This window comes from Syngnathus acus, chromosome 24, assembly GCF_901709675.1.
Source record: "Syngnathus acus chromosome 24, fSynAcu1.2, whole genome shotgun sequence".
Taxonomy (NCBI): Eukaryota; Metazoa; Chordata; class Actinopteri; order Syngnathiformes; family Syngnathidae; genus Syngnathus; species Syngnathus acus.
In genome coordinates, this window is record NC_051108.1 from 1,790,721 (window position 1) to 1,810,551 (window position 19,831).

Below are 19,831 nucleotides of genomic sequence, written 5' to 3' on the forward strand. Positions count from 1 at the left end.
GGACGGCGAGGAGGGCTGACGTGACAGAGGTTAATGCTCGCCAAATGAGTCTGCTCTCGGCACACAATGAGAGCACTCGAGAAGGGCTGAGGCGCTGGGCTTATAGCCAAGACACACACACGCGCACACACAAACAGCCCGTTCGTTTCCGACGCGCCTAAGCTGTTATTTGCAAGGATTGATTATAAGAATTATAAGAAAAAGACCCGAGTGTGTATTTTTAAGCGTGCGCCTTAAGCACAAGTGTCCAAAGCTTATACATCAATGCCTTAAGATAGGAGCAGTTATTTGGCCCATGTTTTGCAGCAAACCGAGTTAAAAATGTCTCTTGATCATTTTTTCGTGATAAGAATAGTAGAGGGTTGTTAATAACGTCACGTAGTCGTCGTCATTCCTTGATTAGATGGGTGGCAGACGACTTCATCAATTAGCAAAGGTGTCAATATTCCGATAGGTCACACAGCGGCGGATGCGCTCGTTCATTATTTCCTGGGACGGCGACTTCCTGAGGTTCGCAATTAAAACGGACTGCGTTGTTATTTATTGATGTTTTGACTTTAGATTTATGTGGACAGTTAATATTCCAGATTTACTCACATATCAATTGCAATTTAATCATCTTAGAAGCCCAATTGTCGAACCAGCTGGCATTAGACAGTGCAGGCGTACCTAATGAAGTGTCCAAGGAAGACCCATTTGAGCCGCTGTAAAAAGATGTCCTCAGGTGCTTGATATTGTGAATTTAATTTGTGAAAATTGTGGGGATGACTTGAAAAATGCGTAATTAGCGCATAGATGCCGATGGGAACGTAGGCGTGCAGGTTTGAGCTGGGAGATCCACTAATTAGCGCTGCATCATCATCATCATCATCGGTAGGTTGTTTTACCGCCGGCTAGTAAACAGTAAGCCGCTGACAGCCCACACTGGTTTAAAAAAATTCCAAGGCAAGAAAAAGATTTTGCTCGTTTTGGGTGCTAGTTTTGTAAATGTGCATTTTCAATGACAGTCAGTGTGTTTGCATTTCTCCTCCGGTGCCAGTGTATTTTCCGCTCCACCTCTCAGCGACGAGTTCTCTTTTTACCCGAAAGCCACGTACGTTGTCATCACGCAACAGCATCAGCAGCGAAAGAGCATCTGGGGAACAAAAGACGTGCCTTGCTTCGCCGCTGCCCTTTAGCCACCGTTCTCACGTCCGACTTGTCAAGAAGAAGGAGAAGAAGCGGCCGGCCGGCGTCACACTCACTGACCTTTGTTGTACTCGGGCGGGGAGAAGAAGCGCTCCGTGGAACATTTGGACAGATGGAACACAACCTTCTCCAGAAGGTCAGCCAGCACTGTGAATGAAAACAAACACGAGCAAGCACACACACACACACACACACACACCAATGAGACCACGATGTAAGAGACAGGAGCTCATTTTAAATACGGTACGTCAACTATACATTTGCAAAGTTGCCAGTCCCCCAAAATATTCCGCGCGTCATTTGCACGTGTTATTGCTAAGTGCTAATCGCGACACAGTGGCAACAAACAAACGAGCGTGGGATAAACTGACGGTGGAAAGGGGCTTAATTGATTTGTCATTATTGTTAAGTGCTACAATTTTGCTGCAATGAAGGGTTGTTAAAAGGCAACGACATGCCAGCCGCCGGTTAATGGCGGCCCAAATAAGAGCAGAGGTGGGAAACGCCGGGTATAAATCGTCAGCCCGCCTTAATAAACGGTCGCCGTAAAACGAGGAGGAGCGGGCGGGCTTAGTGCACACTTGGTGCCAGGGCGACACCCACTTTGGCCGCGACTTGCTTTTTTTTGTGCCGCTGAGTCACGGCCGCAGTTAACGGGAGAGAGCGTGACATTTGAAAATTCTTGAAAGCTCCCACTATGTGCACAGAACCACGTCGTTGGCATTTCATCATCAAGTCATCATCATCTTACCTGTGGCGCTCAAGTGGCCGGCTGTCACGACTTTGCGGTAGAGCCGGCGGCACGTCTCCATCCAGCCCTCTTGAGTTGACGTCAGGAAGTCCATCATCTCGGGTTCTATTCAATGAAAGGACCCCGTTGGTTCCTGCACCCGCTCCAAACACATGGAAGGGAATCTCACCCAGCGGGTTCTGTTGGCTTCTCGGTGGGTCTAAAGTGTAGCAGGTGGGTGGAGGGAATGATGAAAACATGGGCCAGGGATACGGAGCATCTCCCTGCATGGGATACAAAGAGAGACCAAAGCACTTTTCAAAACAGCTGATACTGTTGCATTTGTTCCAAAAACTTATCACAGCTAATTTTCCAACAGGAGGCATAAACAGAAGAGCGGTGCAATTTGAATCAAGCCGAGAGCCTTAAACGGCCTCCTTCCTGTTGGGAGCGTGTCACATCCTCTCTGTGACCGCCGCTTAAAATGAAACCCCATTTTCTGTTCTCTGAAACGAGACCTGAATAATTGATAAGCAATCCCCAACCGTGCCAGGCTGCCAGTCTCAAACACGCAATGAAGCGTTCTCTGCGGTAAAAAGAGGACGTTAATACCCGACACAAGCGAGTAGATTTTCCTTCTGGGCTGGTGAGGCTGACCTGCCGCAATGCCCGCGGGGGGAGTCTCCTCTCGGATGGGCCTCCGACGAGGGCGCCGCGAACCAGCACGTGGTTCCGCTCCACCGATATGTTGTCCAAGATGAAGCGCCTGAGGAGGACAGCTTTTGTGAGGCTTGGTCTGGTCTCACATAAAAAGATTCCATGAATGATTTTTAATCAATTCTCTGGTGCTTTTAGAGGCCATTCCGAGTTTTTTTTTTTTTTTCCATTTTTAAAAAGGTGCCCAGTGAAAACTCCAATTACAGAAACAGAGAATGAAAACCATAAACGAGAGTCAGCGCAGTACATTACCGCGATGCGAGGGAAGCTCGCCGTTAACGCCTCTCGTCGGATTTGTGAATTCTCCGATGTGAGCGCCTTTTAAGAGTGAATGCTAACTGCTTTGGTTCCAACCTCAGGAGCAATTTGGACTCGAAAATTGGCAATGAGGAGGAGACGATGCGTTCTGCTCACAACGGAGAGTCGCTCAAAGAAGTACATTCAAATGAAACGCGCCTCGCAGGATGTTATTGTGGCAGCCACAATTGGCTTCGGTGGGAGCGAAGACGATGATGATGATGCGGAGTAATGAACGAGCCGCCGTGTCGCCCGACGCACTGACACGAGTCGTGCTTTTGAGGTCATTTACACGCGCGTGACAGATGGTCTCGGAACATTCTGATTTCCTGTCGGCTTTATTTCATCGTATCTGCGACGAGGCGGGCAAATAATTTCTCCCGCCTGGCCCTGCTCGTGTTTCAACCGTTCCAAGCGGCCATCTCGGACGTTTCCAGGTGCTCTCGCTTGTCTACGCACACCTGTCGTGACGACTCAGTCGGTGTCTTGTGTAACACGGAGACCTTTAGTGCTGCATTAGCAAAGCCCCCTGAAGGTGAGCGGGGGAGCGGGAACGCTCGCCCACATCAAATTGTCAAACCTGGCAGCCTCCAAATGTTTCACAAAGCCCCCAAGCAGGCGAGCGGCGAGCCTGCTGAGCTTTTGGCATTTGCGCTCAAAGTGCTCTGGCGGTTAGCCACAACCCTCTGCCACTTTAACCTTTTACTCAAACACACAAGAGGGCTTGTGTAGCCGCAAAAAAAATATTCACAGTCGTGAGTAAAAACGTAGAAGTAGACGTTAAACTCCTGTGACTGCGCTGAATATGCACAGTGGGTTAGTTCCTACCTGTTGCCGCCGTCCTGGTCGATCACGTTGTCCCTCTGGCCTTGCAGCAACACGTTGCACATATTGTACTGGCTCTCGAGAAGCAGAAAGGAGTCCAGACTCGAGCACAGCACACTCAGTAATCTACAAAAATACAGACAATCAAATAATATTCACACATGAATATATTCTTTATCCTCCGCAGTTTTAAAAATAATAATCGGGGTGGGATTTTGGGAACGGATTCATGTTATTTGCATTCATTTTAATGAGGAAAGCTGACTTGAGTAACGAATGGATGGTAAAATTAATATTGCATCTTAACTGTAGTATGATATGCTAGAAGTCCTGCAAGGATATGAAAGAAAATGTTGGCTCACTTAAAGCAGCAGAAGCAGCAGCACAAAGTCACTCAAACTGTGCTCAAGTGTCAGACTGGCTACCATTCACGCCGACAATCCCAGTCGATTTCCGGAGAGTCATGAATGTCTACGAGAAGCGGATTAGCGAAGCCAATTTTCTCCGGCAGCTTCACTCGCGAGCTTTGTATAAAAAAAAAAGGGGGAGGGTGACTGGAAGTGGGGGAATCCCCGCGAGAAGCCTTCATGGTTCATTTTCAAATGCTGGTAATGATGCCCGGCTTAAACATTCTGCTGAGACTCTACACAAGCTGTGGAATAACGACGGCGCTCCAGCTTTGTACTTTACAAACCTCAACACTAAAAATACAAGGGATCACATCTAAATTCTAAGGAGGACCAAGTCCTTCAGCTGACCCGCAAGTACTGTTTGCTACGCAGCACAGAACATTTGCTCGCTACATAACCTGCAAAATCAAAAGACGACTGTCCCTGATGTATTGTCTTTCCTTTTGTGGCGTCTACTGGCAGTTGACGAATAGACGTAATGGCGCTTTACTGCCACGAGCTGACATTTCATTTATAATGCAAAGACGGAATTTCAATAACACAACACCGTTGGATCTGAGCAGCTTCGGTACCTAATCAAGTGTCCTGTAAGCGCACAGGATGCTGTTGTTAAAGTTTCCCCAAGTGCAGTACGGACATCTGACTGACAAGCACTCTCAGTCGCCTTGACACGGCCAAGTGAAAGGCTGCCAGCTTGTCAAGCTCCACGACCTCGCTCCCCCGTTTAAAAACGACGCTCGGAGAAGCAAAGCTGTTAGCGCTTTGTCCGATAAGCTTTACCCCCGACGTGTTCTCCTCACTCATAAGTCTGCTGGACATCTCACCGTGTCAGCCAACACTTTCCAAATCATATACTGTGTACATTTGGAATAGTGTGGCAGGTTTTTTAAGGCTGTGCACAAGGGACGGGATCATTTTTTTAAATTGCATTGCGAGTGTCCTAAGAGGAGCATCTAATACTTTTTCTTTTAAGTCTGCTTTTTATCTTCCCTACAAATATGTGCAGTGCTGATGCATGCATTGCACAAAAAAAATAAAAAACGGACAAAATTTACGTTCCGCGCCAGTGCACACGCACACTCGCGTGCATTAATCCATCACCAGCGGGGAGGGCGTAGCAATCGATGCAGGCCCGGGCGAGCGCCGGTTGCCATGGCAGCAAACGGAGAAGACATTTGGGCTCTTCATCTTCGTCGAGAGGTTTACTTTTATGGGATGTTTCAACACAACGCCGGCATATTAAAAAGACAGCAGACAAAATGCGCTTTAAAAAGTCCAACGATTAAAAGTGACGTGAGACATCAGAAAATCTGGCGGGACTTCGGGAAAAGGTGGAATGTTAACTGCCATGGGCTGCTCTTGTTTTTGTTGTTCCGGTGACTGCGATGCTTGGCTCTCACCTCAGGCCGAACGTGTGCGACTGCTCGTAGTGGAAAAGGGAACGGATCTTGGTGGCGGAATTCACAGCAATCAGCCTGTCAATCAAGTCCTGTGGAGCAGAGTGGGAGGCTGTGAACATCACACGCTTACTCCATTTAAGGTGGAAGCCCTGTGTGTTGAAGACAAAAGCCAAACTTGCAATTCCAGTCATCGTCAAAGGAGCAAACATGCCCTCAAATGGATGAAAGAGGAATTGTAGGCAAATTTAATGACTGGATATATGTGTGTGTGGGGGAAATAGAGAGAGGATTAAATTAAAAGGCATTGCCCATTAAAGGTAAAAAGAAGTGGTAGTGCTTCAATGTTAAATAGTGCTAAACTGCACTAAGCAATATTTAGCGGCAATACTTCTGTCAGAGTAAAGTACCGCAAATCACTTTAACATAGTTCCATGCCAAACAAATGCCACAAGATGGCGCCAAAGTAGCACATGTGTGTTTGTGTTGGCTCACTCACAGGCACCGAGCTTGGCACTTCCCTCAGTGTGTATTCACTCTTGTTGGCCAAAGGTTGTCCAGAAAGCAGCTGCCACACGGACTGAGAGGACGACAGCAAGTTGACCAGCGACAGGAAGGACTGCAAATACACACAAAGCGACCCAGTTTCACACAGAACGCACGCAGAACACCGGACCAAATCACAAAGACCATTTCTAGCCGCAGTGGTTGTTAGTACCTTGAGGCAGCTCCTGTCGATGGGTTCCATGGGCGTGGGTTTGGGTCGGACCGCCCTGGCATCCTCGCTGCCGCACTCCAACGCCGACCACAGATCCAGAACCAGGGCCCGCACAAAGCCTGGCACACGACAACACCAATGTGTTATTTTGACTCCAGTCCCAGTCCAAATCAAGAATTAAATCGGTGAGTGCCACCTACAGGATTGGAGTGGAACAACAACTTTGATGCCAACCAGCTGCAGTGTGTAGTTGTACCTGAGCGCTGCAGAGCCATCGCGCCCGCCGCCGTGGCCGCCAACTGGGTTACTATGACACCATAACCAAACTTCTCACAACGGCTCACCTGAAGAAAAAATAAATAAATAGTGAGAAATCAGCAAATGAAACGTGTTTGAAAACATATCTGAGAGAAAATTTGTCAGTTGAGCGTTTTTGAAATCCAATTATATGCTGGATTTCAAGTGTGGCCTTCATTAGTTAAAAATAATCACGCTCCTTAATTAAAGTGCAAAGCAAACACGGGAAGCAATTACAAGCGTGAGTAAACAATGGCGCTAAATTAAGTGCAAGCGGTGGGTGTGGGGGGTGAGGCGATGCGCGAAAGGTGTGATCTGCATTAGCATAGCCGGTGGTGACACACTGTGAATACTGAAGAGGACACTTGCACAAAAAAATAATATTAATAAGGACATTTGATTCAGGAACCTTATCTGGCTCACTTACTAATTTACTTTGGCTTTCTTCATGATATTTCTAGCCATGTCTACATGTCTGGAATACATTTTTTCTTATTCCAAAATAAATTCCCACATATTGCTGACGTCTTGACGTTTACCTGCAATTCTTTGCTAAAGCGAGAGAACATGTAGGAGACGCACTCCTGCATGGCGCCGCTCTGCTGAAGCAGCAGCACGCCCTTGGGGGTGGCCGCAAAATTCAGCAGGCTGTCCAGCAATGTCTCCTCCCACATCAGCCTGTATGGATGGAAGAAATATATACTAGCAGAGACAGAGTCCAATTGAGCAAGTTCATACATGCAATAAAGCGCCACGCTTGTCAAGCAATGGCACAGATCACCTGTTATAATGTGAGCGCAGATGTGTAAGGTGATTTTATTACCATCGAGCAAGCATAAACCATCAACAAGATTGCCTTTAAATGTCCTCGGAAGCTCATCTGTCAAAATATTAGGTCTAGCAAATGCAATTAATGAGCTGTATTAAAAAACAAAGTCTGCCAATATAAAAGATGATAAAGCGGAATTTAAGAGCAACACTGTCGGGGGATGTCGTACGTTCTTTCTTACATGTGCTGCAATGCCTGCGTGGATGTTGCAGGGTTCTTTCCAGGCACTGGGGTCGGAATCCTTTCAGACAAGGAACTGCTCTGAAAATCAAAATACAAGCAAGGTGATAAGGGCGGATTATATTGTCAGTGTCCTGATGATTTTACGACATAAGTGTCGGTCGGACCTTTCTCCAGGCGGCGGCGGCTGCGGCTGCTTTGTGCAGGCCGTACGCTCGCAGGACCTGCAGGCCCTCGCAAGAGTTGCACATCCGCCCGCACAGAGAGACGAAGGCCCCGCACAGAGCACGAAGCGAGTGGGCCTCGTCCTGGCCCGACGCTGAGAGCTCCCGTTCCAGCAGCGTCAGGGTGAAGCGAAGCAGCGCGTGAGCGGTCGTGCTTCTGCGAGTGGAACCGGGAAATAATTTCAGAGTCAATTTGCTGTTTTATTAATGGCCTTCTGCTGCATCACGCGATATCTACTCGTGTAAAATTCATGAGGCTGACAAAGAGGATGGAAATCACTCCCGAGAGCAAGCGACTGTGCATTTCAACAAGCAGGATGATCCGAGGTCATTAGACTACTCGTCAAAAGCTCAAAAATGGAAAAGCACAAAAACATGTCGAGTAAGATATCAAGTGAACGGTCTCGATGAGGCGTTTTGGGATCACTAACCGAACTGCCAAAATATTCGTATGTTGACGTTATGAGTGAAAAACCTTTTTGGGGAAAAGTGAAAATCTGTGTACTTTAACAAACAAGTGCTAAAATGAAAAACAGTTGCATTGAGGACTCACCTCTCACTGTGGCCCACAAGCAGATTCTTGTCATACAAGAAAAGAGCTAACCCTCGGTCTGTGTTGGCCATCCGTGCCAGGACGTCCGCCACCTGAGGCAGGGTGGCTGCGGGGCACTTTAATTTGCTCTGCAAAGAATAAACACAAAGAATTGCCATTGTAGTATGACTCAAATGCTAACAAGAGGTATGCTAACATACCTGGCCTCCATTGAGCGCCTGTATGACGGGTGCCATGAGAGTCTGAATGACCGGCGTCTGGTGGAGACACTGGTCAGCGCACTCGGTCCTCTCACACATGGCGGTCAGCGTCGCCATCACCAGGCCGCTCGGGCACAGCGCATCTGACAAGTAAAAACAATTATTCCTATTCCAATCTAATTAAAAAAAATATATATATATTTTATTTTCATTATTTTTTTATTGCACCATAGGTATTTACATCGTGTTTGCCTATTCCGGCCCGCCGCGTTGTTACTTTACCATCCCATGTCACAATATAAACATCACCTAAGAATATGACAGCTGAGAAGGCCTGAGGACAAGGCTACCAGATAAAAGATAGTGCTGAGGAATGTTGGGAAGGACCTCGGTGTTCCCTTACTGGCTGATTGCTTGCAATAATCTGACTTTGTCATTTCAACCTAAAGGCATGTGTGTGTGTGTGTGTGTGCGTGTATGTGGCCACCTGCGTGTTGGCTGTCGTTGCAAAATGGCTGCGGATGTTGGAGCATGATGTTTATGAGAACCACCACCAAGTCCGTCACACTGACTGGATCTGTAAAGAGGAAACGATCATGTCAGAAATGTTCAGTATGATTAATTACGTTGTACTTTGCCTGAAGGAGTCAAATGAAGTCGATCCGTTACACAACCATGAGTCCGTTTCGTACACGCATTTTTTACAGCAGGTGGACTGGGCCGACGGTGCATTATTAAATGATCTGACGCAACGGATTGCTAATCGGGCAATATTTTTTAATCAATAATTGTGAATATTATCAGATGAGTCAGAGGTGAAAAATACTGTCAACAGTCTCCACCTTCTCTGGAATCAATAAAAAATAATCAATCTCAAGTCCCCGCCTCGATACAGTGAGGCAACCTTAACAGCCTCAATAAAGCCACGAGTGCAGACAATGAGTCGTCTGCAATCACGTTATGTTTATTACTGATGATGTAAACGAGGTGTGTATTGTTCGTTGTGAAGCGTTCACCTTCCCGTGCAGCCACTTTGATGGGAAAGAGCTTCCTCCCGTTGGCGTGGAGGAGGATTTTGCCCAAGACGCACAGTGAATGAACGACCACGGCGTACTGCAGCTCCTTGCCGCTATAGACGGCGCTCACGTCTGAACCTGCGACACAATGAAGAGATGACATCAGTGTCGCCCACACTAATCACTAATTTCTTGCACTCACCTGAGCTCTGCCGCTCCTCAGGGTGGAGATGTGTAGAACGCTGGCAGCATTCCTGGTAAAGGACGCACTGCTGCACAGCGGCTTCCATCTGACAAGATGTCATCCCAAGAAATTATAATGGATGTCTCTTAATAAACACCTGCTGTCACTTGTTTTTCTGTTCATATCTTTTTTACAGTGCGACTCCATAGTGGGATTAAGTCGCCATTTTACTGACAGTTAATTTAGAGGCCGTAAAGCGAGGGCCTCGGCAATAATCCCCTTTAAAAGGCCGGCGGCGAGCGGGAGGATTAAGGAATCACTTCTCGAATGACAAACTCGCTCGGTGGGACTACCAAGGTGATGCGTTCCATGACGCCGGCTGACTTGTTCACATTTCACAATAATACTATGGCAGATCAAAATGACAATTCACTCACCAGACACTTGTGTTTGCTCTGTAGGAGACGGAGAACCACCGTCCGGCTGTAGGAGCCGTGCTGAGAAAACAAAACGAAGCACTTACAAATGCAACGTACGCACGCAATGTCGAGCGGCGACACGCACCATCCATTTTGTGAACCAAGTGGCACGGACGTCCAGCAGTGCCAGCAGGTGAGAAGGCTCCAAGACTTTCTCCGTCGAGTCGCCACCGAGGGACAGCAGGGAGAAGGTGCTCTCGATGATTTCTTCCATGTACCTGAAGAAGAACGAGAGGAATGTCGGATGATCTCCATAAAAAAAAAAAAAATGAGCGGTGGGGAAGCACTCACTTTTCCGGGTGGCGGATCCAGAAAGCGGTCACCTCCTTTTGAAAGTCGTTCATCAGACGCATCTGAGTAAAACATATTTGACCACTTTTTGGTTTTATTTTGCCTGCAAATGACATTTGAAGACGACAGATTTCTATTATGAGCATACCTGCTTGAGGAGAGTGCCGATTTGGGGTCTGCTGATGTCCAAGCTGGCCGCACCGCTTGGAAAGCACAACTTGAGAGACAAAAAAGTGTACTCCGTGCTTTTGGCTGAATGGAAGACATTGAAACAAAAATGATTAACTTGCAGACATTGGCTACCCTTTCAGTTTTTACACAATTAGCGGCAGGATACTTTGGGGTGGGATGAAAAACCACAAGCCTACCGAGGCTGGTGTAAATCTCCCGGGTGACGTTCAGGGGCGACGAGGAGAAGCTCTTAGCGAAGAACTGAAGAATGTGATCCTGAAGCAACAAGGTGCCAGATTAAAAATGAATGCTCATTGGGAAAAAAAAAAAAGTAGCCAGCGGCGTACACTGAGCTCAGCGTCGGGCTCGCTCAGTGCGGCACACAGGTTCCGACGTAGGCGGGCCCAGCCGTCGCAGCTCAGCACATCGGATGGCGGCGCGCAACGAAGCACCTGCAGGGCCTCCCTGCGGACCTGAACAAAAATGACATATGAAATAACTCAAATACAAAAAAAAAAATAGAGTGCATCTCCTTCACCTCTTTGGGTTGACCTGACTCCAATTTCTCAGCCAAAGCCTGCAGCTGCTCCTGCTGAATGAAGGCGTAACACTGGGGAAATAGATGGAATCATAAATCGACTTTACATTTTACAACACAAACAAGTCTGCGTCTATTTGCAAGAACCTGATTGAAGGAGTCGCCGCTGTCGGAGCATTCGTCGGAGTAGCGACCGTGTTGCATCTCCTCCTCCTTCCTTAGCTGGTCCTCGTCAAATCTTCTGACTAAGCCGTCCACGGCCGCAGTCATGGTGGCTCTCAAACTCTGCGTCATGTTTTGGTACCTGGTGATGACACGTGTCAAAGTTAGCAGTTTCCTGCCACGTGTGAGTACAGCCCGGGTTGGACTCACTGCGGCGACGCTCGGCTGCGGCCGGCAGCCGCGTGGATGAGGACGTCGTGACCTGAGCCAACAGCGTGTTGTTCATCGTCACGGGGCAGCTTTCTGATCTCTTCGTCCACCACGCAACCCAGGGAAGTCTCCAAGCGCTGACGCAGGGTTTTGACAAAATCATAGCTGGGGAAGACAACAGTCAGAGGTGATTAAAGTGAACCCTTGACTATCAGAGTTGAAGTCCACCGCTAGATAGCTCTGAGCTCACTTGTGGAAGTTTTTGTCTGTCTCCTCCAGGTGAAGAAGAATGCCCTCGGCGCTTTGAGGCGAAGGAGCGTTACTGAGTTGCTCGTCGATGGTTCTCAGAAACTGCTTGAGTAGAGCAGACAGCTGCTCCTCATCATCGCAAGACATCTCTGTTGCAAAAGAGATTGCTCAAACTACTTTCCATATTCCTGTGCAGAGGTGGCAAATCCAGGTCCAGAAAGTAGAAACCCTGCCACAGTTAAACTCTAGCCACAAACTCCAGCCATAAACAAGTAACTAAAACCTCCAGTGAACATGTTTACCTGCCACCTTTAGCTAAAGCCAAACTGGTTTTTACTCTCTGGGACTGGATTTGACAACTCTGCTGCTTAAGTAGATAAATATTAACTTCAAGAGGCAAAAAATAAAGAGGAAGTCAGGCTAGAAATCCGCCGAGTCTAAACGCACCTTGCGTCCCTTTGACAGATTCTCTTCAAGTCGCTAACGTTGTCAGCCAGCCGCCATCCGCGTCTCTATGGAAACAGCCACCAAACCGCGGTGTATTGTGGGATAGCATAACAACCATCATGCTGCGTTCAAATCATCACGAGCATGAGAAAGGTACACGATGCGCGTATTATTCATGTATCTCAAGTGGAAAAAACATAGGTGAAGAAAAACAAAGAAATAAAAGTAAAAGTAATTAAGAATCAAGTACGTGTCGTTTTTATATTTAAAAGTCGTTATAAGGACAGAAAACGCCGCTTCGGGAAACTAAACTACGACTTACGGTTTCTCTCATAAGCATTTGAATGCATCATTCGTGTTCCGGCATAACATCACGTGACTCATTGTTTTGCTCCTTCTTCCGGGTTGCATTTAAGGCAAATCCCTGCAGAATTAATCGGCTCCACAACTTACTTTCAAACATGTTCTAATTAATATATTATGTAGCAACATTTGATTAGCATGCCCTAGCACTCATTTAACATTTCGTCGGACAAATACAACGTTGCGTGTATAACTCGCGTTTGCAGCAATTACATTTGAGGAGCATGGCGGCAGTGGACAGCTTCAATTTGCTTTACAGGGAAATTTCCCAGACATGCAGCGGTTACCTCGAGATGCTCGCCGTGGTGGGTGCTCTGTACGCGGCCAGCAAGGCTGTCATCCTGCTCAAGGACTGCTACGTGCTGGTCAGGGTGCATTTCCTGCCCAGGATGATCCCCAGCAGGAAGCTGAGGGAAAGATATGGAGACTGGGCTGTCGTGTATGGTAAGAAATAGCAAAGACAATTCCACATAGCAATGAAAGTAGGTATAGCCAGGTATAATGCATGTATAAACAGCAGGGGCCAAAAAATTGGAACACCATATGACAAGCCGAGGGTGAAGATGGCGTGGCGAATGTAAACAAATATGTCAGCCACTGATCCATATGTCTCCCGTCAGGCGCATCAGAACCAGTGGCGCAGGCCTACGCCGAGGAGCTGGCAAGACACGGCCTCAGCGTCATCTTCATCACGAACAGCCGCTCCAGCATCACCAACTTTGCCGCAAATCTCTCCCAAAGCCACGGCATGGAAACCATCCTGGTCCCTGCCGACCTGGGTTGGGACGAGGCGGCCGGCAAGCTCGTCAAGGAAGCAGTGAGGGGCAAAGATGTGGGTCTCCTTGTCAACTGCGTGGACGAGTCGTGCGCGTCTCCTCGGGAGCTGGTGGAAATATCCGACCAGAGGCTGATGGAGGTGACAGCCAATAATGTTGTAGGCGCCACACTGCTGACCAGCTTGGTGCTGCCGGGCATGCTAGAGCGCAGGCGAGGGGCCATAGTCAACATCTCGTCCGGCGCCTGCGGCAGGCCGATGCCTGGGAGAGTGATGCTCAGCGCCGTCACCGTAAGAAGAAACGTTTTGCACAAATAATAGAATACTAAATTAACATGAATATTTGCTTTCCAGGGCTACTTGGATCATTTCTCTCGAGCTCTCCACCTTGAGTATGGCGCAAGAGGGATCTTTGCTCAAAGTCTGCTTCCATTTAGGGTCTGTCATATGTGTCCAGATTTCCAAAACGATGTGATGAATTTGAAAATACAATAAAAGCGTGTTTAACGGACAGTTGGCCTCCAGTAAGCAGCGCCCGGCATCATTCACTGAAGGCTGGTTGACGCCCACGCCGCAGGTTTACGTTCGCCACGCCATCTCCACCCTCGGCGTGTCCAACCGGACCACCGGCTATTGGCCGCACACACTGCTGGTGGGGACCCAAGATCGTCACACATCAGTGCCGTGTTTGCGATCTGAACATTGATTGTGTTTTCTTTCCTCAGTACGGACTGATGAGGTGCATCCCGGAGTGTCTTTGGGTTTCGGGCTGGCGGGTGTTCATCGGTTAAGATGTAAAATTGTATTATCACTTTATTCATCCTCCAGAATAATTTCCACTAGCTGGAACCAACGCGTTGACCGCGCCATCAACCCCCTCGGATTGTTTGTGCTGACCAAGCAAATTGAATAAATGATTAAAAAACGATTGATAAAAAAGTTCCTCTTTCACGTTTGCTTTTATCAGAAGTGAAACCATGTTAAGTAACGTCTCGCTTAAGAGCGAGAGTATCTATGATGGGAAATTACATACATCTGCCATAATTTTAAGAGAACTTGCACAATCGATGGCTGATGAGATGCTTTTTTGTGTATTGTGAAATGCCAAAGATGGGCATCGATGTCACTGTTATGTTAAACTTTCAAATGGCTGCTACTGAACAACACACAGCGCAGAAACATATACAGAGAACACGACAGTACTCACAAGTATCTTAGGGTCCGCTTGCATCGGGGTCACTCGAGGCAAACCAAACAAGGCATCACAAGCCAGCTTCCAGGTATTTTCCGTTCAAAGGTTTGTTGTGATGCGTAGGACGGGACCTTCCTGATAATTCAGCAGCGGAGCAAAGCGACAAGACGACACCGCGCTCACTTTCTCCCACCGAGCTGCCGGCGTTCCTCCTCTTTTTCATCGTTGGTACGTGGACCTGCGCAGACACTTCATTAGGTACACTATCAAATGACTTTTTTTTGCAGATCAACAAACATAGGTGCTCGAGCCCATAATTATGCCAAAGATAGTTTTCTTTTGATTGAGATTGTTGACGTGAGTACAAATATATCATAAGGAGATCTGTTCCTAATATTTTGTCCCACTTCAGGCGCTAATAAGCATAATAGCTTTGATTTTAATCCCGCCTTTCGAGGGACTCGTCAATGCTTACAAAAATATGCAAAAATAATTTGGTTTTTAGAATTAACTGTGATTTTATTGATTGTTGTACGACCATTTTTTTAAAGCAAATTCTTTAAATTACTTAAAAGTTAAGTGATACTTGCGTAATGGTAAAACTTGGCTCTTAAGAGATTTTTTTGTTCTTCGTGTGTGTGTGTGTCCCTCGCTATCATCCAAGGTTAAGTTCTGGCTCACAAGCAGATAAAGTGTGTGTGTGTGTGTGTTTCAAGGATGGATTTACACATCCTCCCCAGCTGTGACTCCACTCAGACATTTTTTTTCCTTTCTGTGACCTTCTAAGATCTGTGCCACTGTCACTAGCGTGGCTACAAAAATTCAACTAATAAACAAATAATTTCCGACTTGACTGTTTTACATTTAGGAAACGTGACAAGCGAAGATGGGCGAATGGGATCTTCTGGGTCGCCTGTTGGACAAAGTGCAGACTCACTCCACCGTCATCGGAAAAGTCTGGCTCACGGTTCTCTTCGTTTTCCGCATCCTGGTCCTGAGCACGGGCGCCGACAGGGTCAGTTCACTCGACTGGACTTGACACTAAAAACAGAAAACAAGTTTTTGAGCAAATATTTGTCTCCCGTGCTTTTTAACACTTCCACAAATGTGACTTATGTACATATCTGGGTTAACATCTTGGAGATGTTTATTCAAATGAGCCACGCGGGTGTCCCGGGCTCGCAGGTGTGGGGCGATGAGCAGTCGGACTTTGTGTGCAACACCGAACAGCCGGGCTGCGAGAACGTGTGCTACGACAGCGCCTTCCCCATTTCGCACGTGCGCTTTTGGGCCCTGCAGATCATCGCCGTGGCAACACCCAAGCTGCTCTACCTGGGATACGTCCTGCACGTCATTCACGCTGAGAAGAAGGTGCGATATAATACGAGAAACGGAGAGTGATTGACATCCTCTGTCAGCTTCTCAGCATGACCTTCCCCGTTTGCACAGTTGAAGGAGCGCATGCGGAAGTACGCGGAGCTCGACGACCAGGCCTTGTTGTTCCTTCAGCGGAGTTTCAAGATCCCAAAATACCTTAAGAGTACGGGAAAGGTACACAACGTGGCTTTGAGGAACAACCAATTTGAATCGGACAACCGGTTTTGATTCAACAAACTCAAATGAATCGTTACATTGGAATGTATCGTTGAATCATTGTATGTATCAAAAGCAAATCGAGATAATATCTAATTATCTTTCTAAGGTGAGCATCCGCGGATGCCTCCTCCGCGCCTATGTCGTCCACCTAGTGGCCAAGATTGCCGTGGAGATCGTATTCGTGGTGGGCCAATATTACCTGTACGGCTTGACGCTGGAATCTCGCTACGTGTGCATGAGTTCGCCGTGCCCCCACCGGGTGGACTGCTTCCTGTCCCGGCCCACCGAGAAGACCGTCATCATCTGGTTCATGCTGGGGGCCGCGCTGCTTTCGCTCGCCCTGTGCTTGGTTGAGCTGCTCTACTTGTGCGTTAAGGCGGCCAAGGAGTGCGCGACCCGGCGGCGGGACTATACAGTCACGCCCGTCACCCCGGTGCCAACTGCCTCTCAGGAGAAGGCGTACATGCTGAGGGACGACGGCATCACACAGAACGGAATCAACATTGACCTGGAGATGACGGGGAAAGGCAACGTGGAGGAAGTGCATATTTGAGCTGTGTGTGTGTGTTCACTGGAAAATATAAAATCATAATCATAAAAATCATCTGGGAAAAGTGTTATGGGTGTTTACATTTCATTGACAAAATTGTTTTGTGTTGATGTTTGGTGTTGTTCTGATTTGCTTGTTTTACCAATAAAGTTGCTAATTCAATACAGTTCAATGGAAACCGTTTAGCAGCATTGTTTATCATCCTGCCAGCAGAATTTATTTTTGTATTTTTTTCCACATTCAGGAATGATACATGTATTTGTTTCAAAGTATTTTTTTTGCGCAATACTTGGATTTTTTCCCCCAACATGATTAGTTTGTGGATGGTGGTGTGGCTGTGCTCTTACCTGTCAATCATTACTGTGTGGCCCGCCCCTTTCATTGCCAGTCCAAAGTGAGAAACGGAGGCCAACCAATCATCGTGGAGCACCATCTGGCAAAAGTACTCTGTATTCAACTAGAAGTAGTACAAAAAAAAACTTGTGCAAATCATGAGAATAGAGTACACTGGTAGAGGTAGAAGTACTCACGCAAGTCTTTGGCTTAACAGGAAAAGAAGTACAGACTCTGAAATGCATTTCAGTAAGAAAGTCAAAATCTATTTTTGAGCAGCAGTACATACAATAGGTATTTTGATAAATACTCGAGTACTGCGCTGAAGAATTTGTACTTGAGCTTCCTCAGCCTCTACCCCACTCCAAGGTTCAGCTCAGTCAACGCTCAACCTCTGTCGCGGACGGTCCACTCGGCCTCGCTCATCAGGTAAGAGGACAACAAAAATGTTCATTTATAGATTCAAAAAATAAATAAAATAAAATTGTCAGCAGAGTGATTTAATACTGTTGAAGTTTTGGGTCACGAATGCTGCGTCAGGTTGTTTTTTGTGTTTACACCTCAATTTCATGAACCTCACACAGCTGCTCTTGTTCCCGTCACATCGTACGCTGTCGCGGCAGCTGGGCAAACTTTGTTCAAGTCACATTTAAAATAAAATCATGATTCAAGGTCATTTTAAATATTAAATGAATTGAAATTAAATTCATTGATTTGTTGTATTGATTTGATATGTGATGCGACAAAATACTCAAGATTTTTATTTCAACATTTTGAAACAAGTGAAATACACATAGGGTACAAAAGGCCGACCGATGAGTTATCGATTAATCGATGTGCAACCGTGTTTTTTGTTGAATATTTTTGAATCCAGATCAGCAAGAAAACATCATCGCCAAAGATGGGAGACTGGGGTTTCTTGTCAAGCCTATTGGACAAAGTGCAGTCGCACTCGACCGTCATCGGAAAGATCTGGATGACGGTTCTGTTCCTGTTCCGCATCATGGTCCTGGGCGCCGGCGCAGAGAGCGTATGGGGTGACGAGCAGTCCGACTTCATCTGCAACACGCAGCAGCCCGGTTGCGAGAACGTCTGCTACGACTGGGTCTTCCCCATCTCGCACATCCGCTTCTGGGTGCTTCAGATCATCTTTGTGTCGACGCCCACGCTGGTCTACCTGGGCCACGCCATGCACATCATCCACCAGGAGAACAAGCTGCGCGAGAAGCTGGCCAGCCCCGGCGGGACTGTCCGCCTCAAGTCGCCCAAGTACACTGACGACAAGGGCAACGTGACCATCAAGGGGAACCTCCTGGGGAGCTACTTGACCCAGCTGGTTTTCAAGATCATCATCGAGGCCGCCTTCATCGTCGGTCAGTACTACTTGTACGGCTTCATCATGGTACCCATGTTCCCGTGCTCCAAGAAGCCGTGCCCGTTCACCGTCGAGTGCTACATGTCGCGGCCCACCGAGAAGACCATCTTCATCATCTTCATGCTGGTCGTGGGTTGCGTGTCCCTGCTGCTCAACGTAATCGAGGTCTTCTACCTGCTGTGCAAGCGATGCAAGGCCAAGTCCAGGCGGAGGTTTCCCATCAACACCGTCGGGGGCCCACTCGGGCTTTCCGAGCCCAGGTGGCCCACGGTGGACGATGCCTTGAAGCAAAATAAGAAGAACCTGGACATTGAGATGGAGGCCAACCAGAGTCTGGGGGGCAGCCTGGATGGAGCCAAGGAGGAGAAGCAACTGTTGGGCGTCCACTAGCGATTATATATTTCTTTTGCTTTCAAAATGTAAAAATCAAGTGCAGCAAGGTTGTTGTATTTAGATTCATTCTCTGCTTTTCGGTTTTTGACTAAATTATTTCAAAACAGAATAAATAACCATAATGAGGGCGGGCACAAAAATCGAGTGCCAAATCCTTGACTGTGTGCTTTTCGATGCTGTTATTAAGTTATTGTTTGGTGCATGAAAATATCTGAAATAATAATGATCATGTTGATGATATTGGATATCACTTGTTTTGTATATGCCCCTGTATGTTTTTAGGAAAATGATTAAAGTTTGATATAAAAACGTTTTCTGAATTTATTATTGCTGAAGAAATGACAAGATGAAGGTTATAAATCAGTTTACTTGGTTAAAATGCTTTCTGAATTTAATTACTCATATGGATGGATTAGGCTGCATCAACATGCATACATGATACATATTTGATTTTATACATATCTATCTGCATTCATTTGAATTATTTAACCTAATTAACAATGATTTCATTTAGGTTCATTAAAAAATATTCATTAGTTAGGTATACTTACTTTAAAAACAATTTATATATTTCTATTTATGAATTCAGTAAGAATAATTTATTTTATTCATGCATATTTTTATTTTACATAATTTGAATATATTTGCCTTTATATTTATATATACTGTATAGAAACATTTTATAACAAAAATTCATGTTTACACAAATTATTTCCTCCACCAGCAATTGCACAGTTTAAATTAATTGGCAGGTTACATTTTCTGACATAATGAGATGATTGCTGACAGCGTTGCAACACTGGCAGTAAATTCCAGGAGGGGTCGGAGTAATTTCTTTTCTATCTGCAGTTACATCATCACATTTTGTACATCTAAAACCATAAAAAAAGTTGCATTGGTGGTGTACGTGCAAAATGTGATGACAAGAGGAAAAACATCAAC

General features: G+C 46.6%; 4 protein-coding genes across 9 annotated transcripts in view; 3 read left to right on the forward strand and 1 right to left on the reverse strand.

Annotated features, from left to right (window-relative positions):
• tbc1d32 (TBC1 domain family, member 32) overlaps positions 1 to 12,420 on the reverse strand; it is a 35,833-nt gene extending 23,413 nt beyond the window's left edge. For 4 of the 5 annotated variants that reach the window (XR_005096601.1, XR_005096602.1, XR_005096603.1 and 1 more), the window contains exons 1-28: positions 12,313 to 12,420; positions 11,867 to 12,014; positions 11,617 to 11,781; positions 11,392 to 11,548; positions 11,245 to 11,316; positions 11,054 to 11,179; positions 10,904 to 10,982; positions 10,684 to 10,787; positions 10,536 to 10,597; positions 10,330 to 10,462; positions 10,203 to 10,262; positions 9,784 to 9,871; positions 9,582 to 9,719; positions 9,053 to 9,142; positions 8,566 to 8,708; positions 8,366 to 8,493; positions 7,756 to 7,969; positions 7,590 to 7,669; positions 7,119 to 7,257; positions 6,539 to 6,626; positions 6,283 to 6,401; positions 6,064 to 6,183; positions 5,568 to 5,656; positions 3,761 to 3,883; positions 2,531 to 2,684; positions 2,109 to 2,202; positions 1,940 to 2,044; positions 1,249 to 1,335 (exon numbers count right to left, since the gene is read on the reverse strand). Coding sequence is in view for 1 of the 5 variants with exons in the window: in XM_037244335.1 (XP_037100230.1) it covers positions 1,249 to 1,335; positions 1,940 to 2,044; positions 2,109 to 2,202; positions 2,531 to 2,684; positions 3,761 to 3,883; positions 5,568 to 5,656; positions 6,064 to 6,183; positions 6,283 to 6,401; positions 6,539 to 6,626; positions 7,119 to 7,257; positions 7,590 to 7,669; positions 7,756 to 7,969; positions 8,366 to 8,493; positions 8,566 to 8,708; positions 9,053 to 9,142; positions 9,582 to 9,719; positions 9,784 to 9,871; positions 10,203 to 10,262; positions 10,330 to 10,462; positions 10,536 to 10,597; positions 10,684 to 10,787; positions 10,904 to 10,982; positions 11,054 to 11,179; positions 11,245 to 11,316; positions 11,392 to 11,548; positions 11,617 to 11,781; positions 11,867 to 12,012 (3,103 nt within the window). In the remaining 4 variants the exon portion in view is untranslated. The remainder of the gene's footprint in view (positions 1 to 1,248; positions 1,336 to 1,939; positions 2,045 to 2,108; positions 2,203 to 2,530; positions 2,685 to 3,760; positions 3,884 to 5,567; positions 5,657 to 6,063; positions 6,184 to 6,282; positions 6,402 to 6,538; positions 6,627 to 7,118; positions 7,258 to 7,589; positions 7,670 to 7,755; positions 7,970 to 8,365; positions 8,494 to 8,565; positions 8,709 to 9,052; positions 9,143 to 9,581; positions 9,720 to 9,783; positions 9,872 to 10,202; positions 10,263 to 10,329; positions 10,463 to 10,535; positions 10,598 to 10,683; positions 10,788 to 10,903; positions 10,983 to 11,053; positions 11,180 to 11,244; positions 11,317 to 11,391; positions 11,549 to 11,616; positions 11,782 to 11,866; positions 12,015 to 12,312) is intronic. The other variant, XR_005096604.1, reaches the window with a different exon arrangement.
• A 265-nt stretch (positions 12,421 to 12,685) lies between these two features.
• hsdl1 (hydroxysteroid dehydrogenase like 1) lies at positions 12,686 to 14,375 on the forward strand. Its single transcript, XM_037244729.1, has 5 exons — positions 12,686 to 13,119; positions 13,296 to 13,741; positions 13,805 to 13,888; positions 13,965 to 14,102; positions 14,176 to 14,375. Exons 1-5 carry the CDS (start codon positions 12,900 to 12,902, stop codon positions 14,239 to 14,241), a joined length of 954 nt encoding a protein of 317 aa, XP_037100624.1. The 5' UTR covers positions 12,686 to 12,899; the 3' UTR covers positions 14,242 to 14,375.
• A 254-nt stretch (positions 14,376 to 14,629) lies between these two features.
• On the forward strand, positions 14,630 to 16,960 carry gja11 (gap junction protein, alpha 11). 2 transcript variants are annotated; one of them, XM_037244730.1, is made up of 5 exons: positions 14,630 to 14,900; positions 15,511 to 15,657; positions 15,828 to 16,013; positions 16,092 to 16,193; positions 16,345 to 16,960. In XM_037244730.1, the coding sequence occupies exons 2-5, from the start codon at positions 15,529 to 15,531 to the stop codon at positions 16,789 to 16,791; spliced, it is 864 nt and encodes a 287-aa protein (XP_037100625.1). In that variant the 5' UTR covers positions 14,630 to 14,900; positions 15,511 to 15,528; the 3' UTR covers positions 16,792 to 16,960. The 2 variants fall into 2 exon arrangements, with proteins under 2 accessions (XP_037100625.1, XP_037100626.1); XM_037244731.1 differs by having other exon boundaries at positions 14,630 to 14,870.
• Positions 16,961 to 17,275: 315 nt separating this feature from the next.
• Positions 17,276 to 19,200, forward strand: gja13.2 (gap junction protein alpha 13.2). The gene is made up of 2 exons (XM_037244732.1): positions 17,276 to 17,550; positions 17,996 to 19,200. The coding sequence occupies exon 2, from the start codon at positions 18,023 to 18,025 to the stop codon at positions 18,884 to 18,886; it is 864 nt and encodes a 287-aa protein (XP_037100627.1). The 5' UTR covers positions 17,276 to 17,550; positions 17,996 to 18,022; the 3' UTR covers positions 18,887 to 19,200.
• Positions 19,201 to 19,831: the final 631 nt, after the last annotated feature.

Coding starts and splice junctions, on each gene's coding strand:
- gja11 (XM_037244730.1), top strand. CDS start 15,529: ATGGGCGAATGGGATCTTCTGGGTCGCCTGTTGGACAAAGTGCAGACT. Junction 15,658..15,827: donor TGAGCACGGGCGCCGACAGG/GTCAGTTCACTC, acceptor CCGGGCTCGCAG/GTGTGGGGCGATGAGCAGTC. Junction 16,194..16,344: donor ACCTTAAGAGTACGGGAAAG/GTACACAACGTG, acceptor TATCTTTCTAAG/GTGAGCATCCGCGGATGCCT.
- gja13.2 (XM_037244732.1), top strand. CDS start 18,023: ATGGGAGACTGGGGTTTCTTGTCAAGCCTATTGGACAAAGTGCAGTCG.
- hsdl1 (XM_037244729.1), top strand. CDS start 12,900: ATGGCGGCAGTGGACAGCTTCAATTTGCTTTACAGGGAAATTTCCCAG. Junction 13,120..13,295: donor AGACTGGGCTGTCGTGTATG/GTAAGAAATAGC, acceptor GTCTCCCGTCAG/GCGCATCAGAACCAGTGGCG. Junction 13,742..13,804: donor TGATGCTCAGCGCCGTCACC/GTAAGAAGAAAC, acceptor TTTGCTTTCCAG/GGCTACTTGGATCATTTCTC.